A 16009-nucleotide genomic window follows, 5' to 3' on the forward strand; every position below is an offset into this window, starting at 1 on the left:
GTTTTCCATAAGTAGTTCAGAACAATCTGGAAGGGTGTGATAACCGAGGATCTCTCAAGAGTGTGTGTGTGCGTGTGTGTGTGTCAGGATGCGTGTGTGCACAAAATGGAAATGTATGTTTATGGGATATAGTTCCTATAACACGAGCAACCTGGTAATCACTACATGTAGTCACCTGAGATGCTCATTATCTAGCGCACGCACACACACACACACACACACACACACACACACACACACACACACACACACACACACACACACACACACACACACACACACACACACACACACACACACACACACACACACACACACACACACACACACACACACACACACACACACACACACACACACACACACACACACACACACACACACACACACGGCTAGAAGTGAGTGTTTTTCTACACCTGAGCGAGGCTACGATAGACCGAGAGGCTGAAAGAGTGAACAAAATATAAACGATCACACACAGCGGTGAAACAACTTGTGTTATTAGAAGCCAAACTTTGATGTTTGCCAAATGCCTCGACGAAAAGAAAAAAAAAATCAATAAAGCAAGGTTACAACGCTCGTAGCAATTATGCCGTTAGTTATTTTCATTTGTTGGCTTTTGCGGTTTTCACACATCAACACCGATCACCCCCACCTCTCTCTTTCTCTCTACCTAAAATCAATTACTTAGGGGCAATGGTAAAATAATTGAGGGCGCATTAAGACCTTGAAATTAATACATAGTTAAAACTTTTCAATAACTTCTCACTTTGAAATATTAATTTAACTCGCAAATTGAATGTGAAAAAAAGGATGAGGAACACAATGTTTTATTATTAGGCAGCAATAAGATGCAAGTTTTATTTAATATGTTTTTTTCAGCAAAAGCCTAGACAACAAAGTGTACAATGTTAGCGCATAACAAAGACCTGTCTCACAATATGATAATCCAGGAAGAAAAATGTAATAATATTATTTTTTTCAAATTTAAAAACATAAATATACATAACATAAAGCTTCATGCACTAGAAATATGTTAATCAACACCTAGGATGAAATGAGAATAATAAATGATTATATTCTGCTTCTCTAAAAGAAGTTAAACGAGAATGACCTGTTTCCCACTGACGGAGCTTCTCTGTTCCCCTTGTTCCAGATCAGTACGTTTGTTATTCGGGCCGGTCACACATTAAATACACTCAAGGCTGTAGAAATATTCATTACAGGCATTTTGACGGATTTTACAAATCTGAAAATGCAGCGGCTTCTTGCCAACTGAGGGACTAAGAGTATTAAGACACTGAAGCTGGCTCCAGTGAAAGGGAAAGGGGAGCTGGGTTTTCTTTTTCTTTTGGTTGCAAAAATGGGCTGGTGTTTCTGAATATCTATTTTTTTCTTTTTTACAGCTCGTCTTTTAAATAAGATAAAATAAACTCACCACATGCTCTGAAATCCAACACTGCACTCAGCTATAAAACACGGGGCAATAGGAGAAAGGGATGTGTGTAATTAAGGGGTTTATAGTAGGTAGCATCACATGGGAAAGAGTGAATGGAGGAAATTTGGGGCTCTGACTGTCGCTGACATTTTCCTAAAGGTCTTTTCTCCCACAGCACCTATCTTCTAGTGCTCCACGTAATGATGGGCTGCCAGCAGAGGAGACGAGGCGCTATCTGTTAATCACAGGCCCACAGTGATCCATGTCCACTGGTGATAGCCATGATGGACAGTTTGCTGCAAGAGAGAGACAGACAGAGAAAAGAGGGAGATGGACAAAGAGAAGATATTGATTTGTAGCGGGATCAAATGTCAAAAGTCAATAAATAAAGCAGAATAGAGCAAATATAACCCTGTAGTTTCAAAAATATGTCTATATAACAAACATATATTGTGTATTATAACATTAACAGATGAAAAAATGTAACACATGGTTCAGTCAGAATACTTAATAGCCAGCAGGTTATCACACAAATTACTCAAATGTATCCCGCTGCTTAAAGAGTCTGATAGCTGACAACAATCTAATGGCCGCGGAAACAAATTGAGTCGGGTTATAATCATTAAGAACAATTTATCTGCTCCTTTTGGACATACTGCTGTGACATACACATATTTCACTTGTTCCAATCTGACGCATCTAAACAACCCGGTTTGTTGATCACTTGACCCCCGCAGGGTCCAAAGGTCAGCCCGGTTCAAACAGCTATCAGCGTGCAGCAGGCGCCATAAAACTGCTGTTTCTGGTTTGAACTCTTTGACCCCACATTAACCTCATTCTCTTCCACGAGGAGAATGATCACCTGCCAGCGAGGAGCAGAAATCCTTTACAGCATCTGGTGGGTACGCATGTGTGCAGGCCAGTGATAGAGAGACACTGCAGGTGTGTTGTTCAGCGCTCTCTATTGAGTGGATGGTGGAGTTAGTGAGAGTCAGTGAGGGCAAGAGACTTTCAGTCAAACAGCGACCTGCAAAGTGTATAAGAACAGGACTAGAAATTGCAAAGAGACTCACATTTTTCATTGTCTTCTCCTGATTTCCTCTCAGTGTCACAAATATGCCATGTTTCTCCATATTTATGACAAGTTCTACCCTTTTCTTCTTCTCCTCTTTGTTTTCACAACCCCCCCACTGGCACTTTAAAGTGTATTTAAGCCATATGTCTCTAAAAAGTGTAGTTTTTCCTCCCAGACAACAGGTACAGAATGGCAAGTCTTTTTTTTAAGACTTGCAGAAGGTTTATTATATATTTTTTGTAATTCTTTGTAAGCTACCATATCGTGATAAACACTTATTTTTGTGGGCCGACACACCAGTTTTGGTTTGGAAATCGTCCCTCAGTGATCACTCATGTACCATAGTAGCGGAATAATTTATATTTGTACGTGATGACACCATATTAAAAGTCAGATGATTGACGAAGTGATTACAATTCATTCTGATGTAAAAAATGAATTGGGTAACAATTTTCAAAGCAATCGATCAAATATTTTTGAGCCAATTCAATGAACTATATTTACTGTGTGACGGTTTTAAGATTCAACAAAGAAGTCAGGTAACGGTTTAAATGTACATCCAAAATGTCATCACTTAATAATGGTGTGTTTATCTCATGGCCCATAATTATGTAATGTGAGATAACAGTGACCCTGACCTCTGACCACTAAAACATTATAAATTCATCTTTGGGTCTGAGTGGATGTTTTAGCCAAATTTAGAGAGCTTCCCTCAAGGTGTTCCTTTGATATTGCAATGAGAGTGGGAGTGACGGACAACCTGAAACATACTGCCTCTGGCCACTGCTAGTGTCGGCACAGTCAAAAAAACAAGAACGTCAACTTCATAGTACCACAAGAGGAACTTAGAAACATCCACTGAGAACCATGAATGTCTGTATAGCATTTTTTTCAATCTACAGTATAGGTTGAGATAATTTACTGCCTACATGTAGGTAGAAACCCTGCTGATGGAGCTGGAGTAAAAGTAAGGGGATCTGCTTTCATGGCATTAGATTAGTTATTGTTATTATTGTATCTCAGATATTTCAGCCTGAACTAAAGCAGAGAATCGACCAACCAACATTGCCATCCATAGAGTGATGCCTCTAACAGTGCAGCCACAGAGAGGCTGAATTAAAGCGTTCCCCCTGCTGAAATGATACATTTTGTACAAGAGCCTGTTGAAATGGGAGGAATAAAAGAACAGTGAAGTAAGAAAGAAAGTAATAATAGTCTGCAGGAGGTGCCATTACTCTCAAACTATTCTACCCCAACTCTCACCCCTGTTATTACAAACCACATGCTTTAAAGTAGTCTGAAAAAAAAAAGGTTTGCTCGGGCTAGTGGAAAATAAACAGGAAGCCACTTTAGACATTTTCATCTACATTTTATTGTTAATTCCCACTTGTGCTCCTGGGGACAACCCTAACGGCCCGTCCACACGGCGGCATGCGTTGAAGCTTCAGCACTTCTGCCCATTCACTTTGAATGGGGTGACGTCACGCTTTGCAGAACTGCATTGTGGGAGCGTTGCTCGCTTCAAAAGTTGAGCAATGCTCAACTTTGGAAGCTTCGGCGGAAGCGTCAGCCAATCAAAACATATGCCAGTACAAGCTCTAGCCAATCAAACCGCGTGCTTGTGTGTCTGGGGGCGGGAGATTCATGTGATTGGTTGTTGGTCGAGTTTCAGATACGCCCGCCGGCAAGCTTCAACGCACGCCGCCGTGTGGACGCTGCGTAACGGCCCGTCCACACTAAAGCTTCAAAAAAAGCTTGCCGGCGGGCGTGTCTGAAGCTCGACCAACAACCAATCACATGAATCTCCCGCCCCTGACACACAAGCAGCGGTTTGATTGGCTAGAGCTTGTACTGGCATATGATTTGATTGGCTGACGCTTCCACCGAAAGCTTCAGAAGCTTCAAAAGTTGAACATTGCTCAACTTTTGCAGCCTGAAACGCCAGGAAAGCTCCGCTCTGCTACCCACAATTCAGTTCGGCGAAAAGCGAGGCAACGTGAATTCAAAGTGAATGGGCAGACGCGTTGGAAACCGTTTTTGAAGCTGTCGAAGCTGTAGTGTGGACGGGCCGTAAGTGTGTTTGTCTCCATGAAAGAGACTCTATGTGGAGCCACTCATGGTGAAAAAGAAACAGTGAGTACTCGGCCAAATACACTTCCTTCGAGTTTACAAAACAGCAGGATTCTAGAGGGTACCTAAAAGTTGTTGTATGATCTTCCCTTGTTGTTCTGTTTGCCTCAGATTATCAGGCCACTGGTTTAAAAGGTGTTTGTCCAGACCAAACAATACAGATGGGACCCAAGGAAAATGGAGTTACAAGAGTCCCACTCCTTTAATCCCTTTAAAAAAAATACACTATAAGCTTCCAATGTCTTAAAACCGAGACTTCTTCGTTTGTATGCCCTCTAACATGAAATGCCGCAAATGTATACGAGCCAAACAATGTAGACGAGATGTGAGGGTTATAGTCCCCCTCCAACACATCTTTACATGCAACTATCGCGGCTCATTCTCATGCGATCCATTGCACCTTCATTATGATACTCTGCAGGGGAATGAGAGGTACGCTCACTGTAGATTGACTGATTACTCGTACTTGGGGTCTTGTCTGATTGTCTCGCTGCTAGTGTATCTTGCCCTGTTGGACCTATTTTTAGCTACGCAGCTGCACTCTGAGATCTCAGCAATAACGTTTGTCAGTACAATGTTAATGGAACTGATGCTACATAAGTAAAAGAAAAGTTGCAATAATGCCCAGTTTTCAAAACATACACGTTGGGAGCTGCAGCACTGCATACAAAAGATTTGAGTTCATGACGAATAATAATTAGCTTCTTAGCTCACCACGCTGCTGGTCTTCAACCACTAAAACAGCTGTGCTAATCAGGTATGGCAAATATGGCACACCAAATGGAGAGACTTGAGAAAGTACTAATGTTGTGTGGAAGCTGCAGACACCCGAAAAACATATTACAATGGATCTGCTGCCATAGACAGATGGTGGCTTTTGCAAGAGTTCTGTTGGTGGAATAAAATAACGTTTTATTGCAAATGTTGTCACAGGCCAAGTGTAACGCAGCGTCCACACGGCGGCGTGCGTTGAAGCTTGCCGGCGGGCGTGTCTGAAACTCGACCAACAACCAATGACATGAATCTCCCGCCCCGGACACACAAGCACGCGGTTTGATTGGCTAGAGCTTGTACTGGCATGTGATTTGATTTGCTGACGCCTCCGTCGAAGCTTCAAAAGTTGAAATTTGCTCAACTTTTGAAGCGAGCAACGCGAGCCGCCGTGTGGACGGGCCGTAAGAGCCATGAACGTCAGAGTGGGGATCCTGTTTTAGATGTTTGATTGTTTATATTTTGGCATTGGTCTTTGTTTTTGTGTTGACCACAACTTTTTGATAGCTGGATTATTTGGATTATATGTTTTGTGTTAACAAATATCTACGGAATGACTTTTATGTGCAATTGCTGGGTTCTGTTTTGCATTTCAATCAAAATAGGAAAAATTGAAATAAGAGCAACAATATGCAATTCATTCATTTTTCTGTAGCACATCATATCCTGATTAAATTGCATTTTACAATTATAAAAATGCCATTTTGCCAGAATGGATGAAGAGGAGGTATCGGTGCAGAATACGACATTGTAATCCATCAGCCTGATGTGTGTGGAGGTGAGTGGGGTTATTTTGCAGCTCCCACATGATTAAACACAGAGGCTCATTGTGCTTTTGGCACTCCTAAAGTGGAGGCTGCCGTTTTTCATATACATTCGTCTTGCTGCCCTCAGCTGGAATCAGGGATTTAAGTAACTGCATGGATCAATAAAGACATTACATTTCACAAATAATGCTTCCTTAAAAGCATCTGCGGGAATGTCTTTTAAAAACAAAAAATATTTTCAGCATTTTTCTGTACTTGTGGCACATTTCTTCCAACTATTCAGTTTGCTCTTGTTGACAGAATTGCCTAATTTACAGCTGAGAGTCTGTTGTCAATGCAATGTCTAAGACTTCATTTCCACCAGCAACTAGCTGTGTGTGCTTTATTTCAATTAAATTCAATATGAGTTTGTTTGCACCTCTCCTTCCACCTGTATGCCATGTGCTATCTCTGCACCAAACAGTGAAACAGCATTTTGAATGGCACACAAATCCACTTATTATAGGGAGGCTAATACAAAGCCATTTTTTATCAGTAACTGATGTTATAAGCAGCTCCATTAAAACATGTCTACACTAAGATCTCTACACTTCTGATTTACTTTGCTTAGTATGTTTGGCTGCTGATTTTCAATAAAAACAACTCCAATCCAGGAGGTGTTACCTTTTTATGTCCCTGAGAAGTTATGGGAGTTGCAGTGGATGGTTTGGCATATAAATCATACAACTTTGACACTGAAACCCATTCAACGCACCTGACCCTGACGATTTCTGTTCACAAGCCTCCAAATGCATCAGCCAACATTGGTATCCGAAAGATAAACCTGGGCACACATTTTGTTGGCCACTTGGGGGCAGTGGAAGCCCCCAAGTGGCCAACACTGACATACTATCACCTCATAAAGCAGTTTCAAATATGTTTGCTTATTACCTTAGGGAAACATGTGGCTCTTAATTCGCTAAATACTATATTTTGTACATACAACTATTCAAAAACTCAGTCTTACAGGTGCTGGACATGGACTGTATGAGAAGTGGTTGTACTGTATGTGTATCAGAACATGTTAACTTAAAATGAGTCCAGTGATCACTTTTGGTGGTTTTGTTACCACGTGTCTCCTTAAGTAACCTTAGACAGATGTTTGATCCACTTGTATTGTGTCCGTGCAGCATTAACTATTCTGACGCACAGAAGCGGTCGATACAAATATAATATGACAGGTTTCTCATTCATAAGGGTTGTTTTGGAAGGCCAAGTGGATCCTTAATGTTGTTCAGGTTGATTTGTTCAACCTCGACCTAATTCGTAAAAACGTAACCTTATAATATTTTAGAGAACATATAATAATTGAATTTAAATTGTAGTTCAAGATGAGGACTTTGAACAGTTTGCAGAATATGTCATAATAATATTGGTTAGTAAGTACATTGGTTGACCCTGTCAAGTTATTCTAAAGCGGGAATTTGAAAAATGTCATGGTTTTCTTCACAAAACTGTACAGCTTGGACTTATTTGAGTTATAAATAGAGATTTTTTTGCTTGAATTTATGATTATAAAGCAGAGTGCCTAACGTAATGGCTGTAGAATAATGAACAACATCTGCGCTTTAAATTGCTTCCCTATAAGCCTCTCTTTCAATATGCACTTCTATTTCCAACCAGGTACTATTTCTTGGGAAAATGCACCCATTTAAAAGTTTTGAGCAGATCAAATGGTTGCTATTAGTGGTTATGTCTACTTTTCTAATGCATTAGGGGGAAATGCTGCACTTGATACATTGTGATAAATGAAAGTTAAACATTGTTAAGCAGAATTAAATTACTTTGTAGCAAAACGTTAGTTGGTTAGTTCTAGAAAAAGATGTTGGTCCGGCTTTTAATCAGTACTTTTTTTAAGTGGAAGTGGAACTTATTGTTGTTGTGAACCCAAAGATAACATTGATGGTTTCACACATGAGGCGAACACCTGTCTTCTTAGTAAAAGTCCCAACCTAAGTCTAAATAACAATACCTCTGTCTCTTGCCCCTTCTGACCCACATCTATGAGGGAGAAGAACCACTGAACGATGCCCATTTAATTGGCTGATAACTAAACTGGTGGAAAATTAAGGATTGATTTACAGTTCTTTCACAATTAAAGACCCTTGATAAATACATTACTTCCTACATTACCGTTGGCAGCTCAACAAAAAATGTTTTATCCACAGGTAACACTAAAACCAGAGAAGTGTGAACTATGGAAACTGCAAATAGCCCCTTTGACTGTGTCTTGCTCAACATTATCACACGCCAGGCAGCTATCAGTAACCATGTTGATATAGATATTTTTAAAAGTAGATTGATTTACTTGCAATATTGTTTGGCTAAAAATGAAGTGTGTCATGTCATGTGTAAGGTAGCTCTGAGGAAAAGGGAAAGTGATCTGATTTTCTTCAACTTCAAAACTACTATCAGACACAGGGTAAAAGCTGACTTGTTTTCGTATTCCATTTTAACTTGCATAACGCAGAGGCTGCTTATTTTCAGCAGCTTTTTCAATTGAAGCACTTTTCTTTTCTTTTGTAGACCGAGCACTAGTGAGGTCACCCAAACCCCCAGGAAGAGTGCCAGGATTTGAGGCACTCTTCCTGAAAAAAACAAACTGTTAAATGACAACTTCCAGGTAGATCACTTGATGCCATCAGGCCCAAAACGTTTTTCTCCCCATGCTTACATTGGGAAAGAGATGCCTGAGAAATATTTGTAGTGGTAACTTCTCAGTATAATCACAATGTGTCACTTTCTAAATGACTAGAGGCTGAAAAGGGTACTGATAACTGAATGAGTAAGAAACCCTCCTTTATTCACGTGAATAAGACAGAGTGACACGGGACGAGTTTAAAGGAAACACTTGTGCACTTACTATAAAAAGGCCCATAATGTGGAATATTTCCCAAACCAGGTATCTTTATCAATCAGCCTCTAGTGCTATATCCAGTTCTCTTTATACATCTATGAGGTCACCCCCACTTCAACATGTTTGAATTTGGAGGATTCAACAACAAGAGGAATTAACAGTGATTAACTTTGTTGGGTTTTGATATTCAAATACATTACAAGTCAAAACATACATTAAAATAGATTTAGTAATAGCTATAATGACATGTAAAAAGAAAGCTCATACACATTTAGAGCATACAAAGTTCACGGCAAATATAATTAGACTCTTGAATAATAATTTGTGAATGTCTCTGTGCTTTTAAAGGAGATATGTCCTGGGGGTCCTTTGGACTCATGACCTCTGTGAAATCCTGGCTGCAGCCCTGACAGTCTCCTCATCCTTTCATCAGTGATGGACAGTCAGGACACTCAGTATGCTGCACCCCCCACCCCCTAAACTCCCATCTTCTTCAAACTTATTCTTTCCTTTCTCCTCCTTCCTCCCCGGTTCCCGTGGAGTGGCTGGTTTTGTGTGGCCCCAGCACTGTCCCGTTTTTATAACTACTCTGACGGGTTACCCCGGTCCCCCTCGCACCTGCGCCGCTCCCAGGTCCCTACAGGAATGCGCTGGGGCTTGTAATCGCCTTTGTGGGGGCCATTGAGTTGTACGGCTGACTGAAACTTCCCAACCTCACAGCGCGCTGGCCGCTGAATGGGGCTCAGCGTGGGGCGGCTCTCCAAACCTCCACCGCTGCCAAATTCCTACAGTGGAGCTCCACAATCACTCCCACACAGGCCCCGATATACCGCCAGGCAGGAGGGACAGGGAGGGGGTGGTGGTGGTGGTAGTGTGTGTGTGTGTGTGTGTGTGTGTGTGTGTGTGTGTGTGTGTGTGTGTGTGTGTGTGTGTGTGTGTGTGTGTGTGTGTGTGTGTGTGTGTGTGTGTGTGTGTGTGTGTGTGTGTGTGTGTGTGTGTGTGTGTTGGGCAGAGTGATGAAAAAGTCTACATTTAACTCCAAATAGACACTTTTATGCGTAATATCACCACTCTCAATGGACATCATTTCTTGAGTTTTTGTTATTGTTCGATTTGGTAAACAGTGATTTAGTGCAATAATAAACCAAGATTATACATTTTCATTTCAATATCTCACCTCTTGTCAAAATGTCCCAGTGCAGATGCTATTCCAACAACGGAGAAATCTGAAAAATAAAAAAAAATGGAAAATAAAAAAGGCGGTTTTGAATGCTGGACAAAGTTTGAAAATAAAAGCAATTTCTCATAACTTTCAGGACATTTGTGCTGCGTTTCGGTGCATTAGGTCTGTGTGCCGACATATAGCGTGGTAGCTGTGGGTAGATAGAGCAGCACTGCAGGATTAAGAGGCAGCAAGATTGTTAAACATGTCAACGTGTAATTGCACGATAAGGCCCTTCCGAGGAATTCATTGGCCCAGTTGCTTTCTCTATTCCGCGCTAATCTCGCCCGGCACATTCGCTCTGTGCAATCTGTCTCCATAATCTTCTGTGACAGAGCGGGCGACGAGAGCAGCTTGCCTGGTAATTTTTTTAGGAAAAGGGGGGGAGACGTGGAGAAAATATGCAGAGGCGTGATAAAGTGACGCTAATTATCCCCATTTAGGACAGGGAGTGCAAGGGATCGGGGCTTTACGAGCAACCGAGTGTGCGCCGGAGCTGATGGCCTCCTAGCACGGAATATATCGGTGGCTACAAGATAAGAGCATCGCATAGTGGAGAGATTTATTGGCCGGTCAGCTAAACACATGCACACACTGACGCACACGCACAAACACACACACGTACAGCGCTGCCACAGCTTGTGCTGCACCCTACACTTACCCCTCTTCCACCTCAAGGTGTAATTTATTCGGGTTAAATTTGCCAGAACGCTCCTCTTTTAGCCTGGCGATGCGCCGTGACGCGCTCCGCCTCTCTGGCTTTCAGTGTTAATCCGCATCTCTCCACGTCAACAGATAAGATAGAAACAGATTCAAAACGCACGAGGAGGCCTTCCCCGTGCCATACGCTGCGAGAGATGTCTCCATAGATGCGGTTTCTTTTTGGGTTATGGAATTTAAACTAATTTCCAGACATTGTTCCTGTGATTTCTGTCAATAGATGAATGCGCAGCCAGACGCTACACGCTTTACTTTGAGGCCTAACAGGTTTAATTGACATACCATGCAAGTCTTCATCAGTGTGACATAGGCCCTTTAACTATGTATTTGAGATTAATTGATTTTTCAAAAAGCCTAAGTGGGCATACATTTCACTCATTTGCATGTGTATGGCTATTAGCCTGTATCTATACGGGGCCTACAGGCAATAAGACAACTGTCAAAAGCAGCTGAGGCCTGTCAGAATGTGACGTCATTTTCAGGAGAAATGTTCAATATGTTAAGAGCATTTTAAAATGTATATATATTTTTCTTAAATATGTCTGATCCATACTGAAGGTGTTTTGTACAAAGGTATCAAAACTCACCTCAATAAAAAACGTTGAAATGATGATGAGTCATCAGTCAGTGAGAAGTTAAAGTCCAGTCTGTGAATCAGATGTCCTGTATGCTTTTGGTTTCCAGTACATCGCAATAAATGTTGCATTATTTAATGGTTTGCTTTGTGCTGTGAATGCAATTGAGTTTTTTTTATTTGGCATTGAGATTGTATTTTCCTTATTATGGCAGAGGTTTATTAACCTAAAGTCTCTTGTAGTGCGTTTGTTTTATTAAATGTGAATGTACACTTTAAATCATCGTTTGTTATGTACCTTTCCCAGATCCCTTTACTGTCCTGCCTCTGTGAAGTGTCACTCTCACAGCCTCACAGCTTAACTAAAAGATGATATAAGGATTAAACCTCGATTACAGGATCTGTTATAACAAATATGTGTTTAACTGTTGATTTATCATCTTTAAAACTGTTCATTTGATTACCAAGGTAACCAAACTAAATTATTTTGTTGTGATTTTAAGGATGCACGTCTGAAGTCGTTTGTAATGTTTTCACAAATCTTTTAATATTCTAATTAAGGGATATCATATTTCAGTTTATGTATTCAAGTGTTAAAGTAGAATAAAGTGGAGGATTTAAAATAAAAGTCCGTCGGTGTAAACTATACCAGTTTAGGTTAAAGATCACTGATATTTATTTATTCATCAATTAATGTAATAAATAAATACTTTCATCACTAAAATATTGATTATATATTACTGCTTTCTTTATTTTACGTCTGAGTCGTATGATTTAAAGTCATGATCAAAACAGAAGAAGTGAAATTACATCAAACTAAATTTCAATCGGTGCATCGAAAACATATGAAGGTATTTTAATAGTTAAAATTATATATTAAAATCTTTTTTTTTTTTTTATAAAAGGCCAAAGTCTAACATTAACCCACAGTTAAAACGGGAAAAATGGTAAATAAGTAATAAAGCCTGTTGATAGGCTGGTACATTTTTGTTAGAGAAAGTCATTATTTATGTGATCTAGAAATTGAAATGTCTAAGAGCTTTGGAATTCGTTAGAAAAATATAAATCTTATAAATAACGTATTTAATAAAATGACTATATATTGACAGAAGTTAACAAATATATAAAATAAAAATAAATCTGCTTAAATTGACACCGATGTTTTAAAACTCTTTACTATGGTAATATTCGGTTGTATTATTTAAGTAAATTCTTTTATTGCTGTAACAAATTAGGACGTTTCGTTATTTACACTAACAGGTGGTTTGTTATATGAGGCCTTCACCCACTCTGTGTTATCAGATATATTTAGACAATGCCATTTAATGTGTGAGGAATATTTTTTATATAAATATGGAATATTGGCTATTAACGTGGCATTCTTTAAATGTTCACAGCTTGAATATGGTCTGACCTGCATGCCACTTAAAAATAAAATATTAAATTAATTTTTGAATTAATTGCTCATTACCCATTTAAGTTTGGCCCATGAAAAACACCATCCTATCAAAACGGGTTCCTCGGGGCCTACAGACTGAAGCTTTTACGCACAAACAATTAAGCTATTTAGAAGCTCGTGGGATCTATGGTGTCAACATTTTAACAGGTGTCTATTTTTCTCGAGTGGGAGCTTGATAATATTCTTGTGTCCTAAAACGTGAAAACACTCCTGTGAGAACATTGTGTAAAATAATCAATCTAAGACCGTATTCTTGAGAATCAAAGCAACATCTGGTGAAATTTATTCAATTCTTCTTCATTGCAATATCAGGGCTTTTCACTTGCAGAAAAGCACTTAAATTACAACAGCAGTTGCCCGTCATCATTTGAAATATTAAAATTATTCACAATTTACAATAATTAGAGTGTTACAATAAAAAGAGATGATTTCGAAGAATTAAGACACAGGCTTCTGCAAATGAACACAAATGTTTAAAGAATGTGATTTCCCCATTTCTTTTAAAGCACTTTCTTAAGATTATGACACGTTATCTCATTTTCAATAACTTACAAGAGCCCTCCCCCCCAAAAAAAATAATGAGACAATTTAACCAAATACCCCCAAGTGGACCTGGCTTAACCCTCAACTTAAACTGTAAAGTAATGGACAAAAAGATGGTAGCACAATAACCAAAATCTCAGCATCAGATATATAATTCCACTGGAGGCTATTAAAAAAAAAAAAGCCGAGATGAATTTGCTATTTACCCTTCATTTACAATATCATAAACATTCTGTACAAAATGCAGGTAGTTCTCGGGACCGGGGTTATTTAGAAAAGAGGTAAATATTTGGTTATGTGTTCGTTTGCAGTTTTCAATTATTCTGTGAGTTTTAAATGTGTGTTAGAGGGACCGTCCCGTTCACTCCAGCCGTGGCGCTCTGGTAATGCTGCGGCAAGGCATGGAGTCTACTTTGCATTGACGGGTCCCCCGGCTCTCCGGTCGGTAAATACATGCTTATCATCTCTCTCAAGTCTCCGGGGCAAGGACCCCGTGAGTGTGTGCTGCTGACGGGAGGGCTTACACTCGGCTCCGACTTCACAAGCGACCCTAACGTCCCCATGGCAGCCGAGGAGGAGACGCCGGAGCCCTGGTGCTGTGAGTAGCTGATCCCGCCGTAGCCGGATGGAGAAGCGTTCATGTAGCTTTGAGAGTTCGAGATGGGGCTGTACTGCAGGGCCGTCATGTCGTAGCGGTGCATGGGCTGCGGGTTGTGTGAGTGGTGGTGGTGTGAGTGGTGGTGGTGCACCCCGCTGCCAGGGTGCTGGCTGTAGGCGAGCTGCGCCTCCTGCATCATCGCTGCGGCCGCCGCGGCTGCTGCCACCTGCCCCGAGTACGCACCGTTCGCCCAGCCGTTCATGTGCGCGTAGCCGGAGCCGGCGGAGCCTCCGTGACCCCCGGGGCTCTCTAATCTCTGCCCGACCCCGGATGAACCCATGCCGACTCCCATTCCAACTCCCATTCCAACTCCACCGCCTGGCCCAGAAAGCAGTCCACCAGCGAGGGAATATTTGTCCTTTTTCAGCAGCGTCTTGGTCTTCCGTCTTGGCCGGTACTTGTAATCCGGATGCTCCTTCATGTGCATGGCTCGCAACCGTTTCGCCTCGTCGATGAAAGGTCTCTTCTCAGCCTCGGACATCACTTTCCACTCTGCGCCCAGCCGCTTGCTGATCTCAGAGTTGTGCATTTTTGGGTTCTCCTGTGCCATCTTCCTCCGCTGGCCCCGGGACCAAACCATGAACGCGTTCATCGGTCTCTTCACCCGCTCCTGGTTCGCTTTGGACCCACTGTTCGGCCCCGTTTGCCCCGTGTTTGTGTTCGTTTGGGGACCGGGGGAATGGAGGTCAGTTTCCATCATCATGCTATACATTCACCTGGTTTTAAAGTTCGCCACCAACAGAGAAAAAAAGTCTATTTCAAGATGATAGCGCACAGGATCGAGTGCGCACAGGATGACTGGATAGCACAATTTAATATACTAACTCCAAATTATTCAAGATCAAAATTAATCCAAAAGGGATATAAAATGTTCTCCAACCAGTACTTCACGCGCTCTTCGCCTGGGTTGGTTCACATCCACTGTGGCAGAATGCGCATTTGAGCCACTTTCCCTGTCGGAGTTGAGAAGTTGGTTAAAGCGGCGGCCATATGATGCGCACTGACAGCGGTTAAATGAGCCACAAGCGGCCAATGAGGGTCTAGCAGCAGAGTGATTTGCATGGCGTTTGGTCAGGTGACTAGAGGACCATAGAGGAAGAGCTCACCGGAGGAGGAGGAGGAGGAGGAGGAGGAGGAGGAGGAGGTGTAGGAGGAGGAGGAGGAGGAAGAGGAGGGGGGGCAGAAAAGAGGGTCAATCCCACAAATAGCACAAGGCATTTGAAATTTCCAAACACGCTTTCAGAGGCTTCAGCTAAACAAAAAATAACTAAGATTTGTTAGCAGTGAGTGGGGTGCAGACTGTGATTACCATGAGTCAAATATCTCGACAAATTTTTAAAGATTACTTGCTGAATTTCGGAAATCACTTTACCACAGCTTCACTATAACACAGCTTTTAAATTCGCATGCTTCAGTTAAAGTTTGGGTACAAATATTTCCACTTTTCTCTTAATGAATGCTTGAAAATCAGACCATTTCCTTCATTTTTAAGCGAGTTATTCTCAAACCTTTTGTGATGACTAGAAGTCCTGGGCCCCAACTGTATTTATATGTACTAAAATAACACAACAGTCAGCCAAAACCAATTCAATATCAGGCGATTTGATGCTCGAGCAGAGCCTCAAAATCCATTTGTTCAGACCTCTTCTCTGCCTGCCTCTCTCTGCCTTCAGGTGTGTAATTAAGGTAGTAATAGTAGGTGTAATAGAAAGACATTTTACACACTCAATACAGAAGATGATGTGAAAGAGATTTA

At 41.2% G+C, this 16009-nt stretch overlaps 1 protein-coding gene across 3 annotated transcripts in view; it reads right to left on the reverse strand.

The window, feature by feature from the left end:
• Positions 1-840: 840 nt before the first annotated feature.
• Positions 841-16009, reverse strand: part of sox1a (SRY-box transcription factor 1a) — an 82117-nt gene continuing 66948 nt past the window's right edge. The window contains exons 1-3 of one of the 3 annotated variants that reach the window (XM_079665317.1): positions 14120-15273; positions 10255-10303; positions 841-1734 (exon numbers count right to left, since the gene is read on the reverse strand). In XM_079665317.1, coding sequence (XP_079521443.1) covers positions 10283-10303; positions 14120-14965 — 867 coding nt within the window. In that variant the 5' untranslated portion in view covers positions 14966-15273 and the 3' untranslated portion in view covers positions 841-1734; positions 10255-10282. Of the gene's footprint in view, positions 1735-10254; positions 10304-14119; positions 15274-16009 lie in introns of those variants that run through there. The other 2 variants (XR_013805309.1, XR_013805308.1) reach the window with 2 other exon arrangements.

This window comes from Notothenia rossii (genome assembly GCF_949606895.1).
Source record: "Notothenia rossii genome assembly, chromosome: 2".
In the NCBI taxonomy this organism is placed as follows: Eukaryota; Metazoa; Chordata; class Actinopteri; order Perciformes; family Nototheniidae; genus Notothenia; species Notothenia rossii.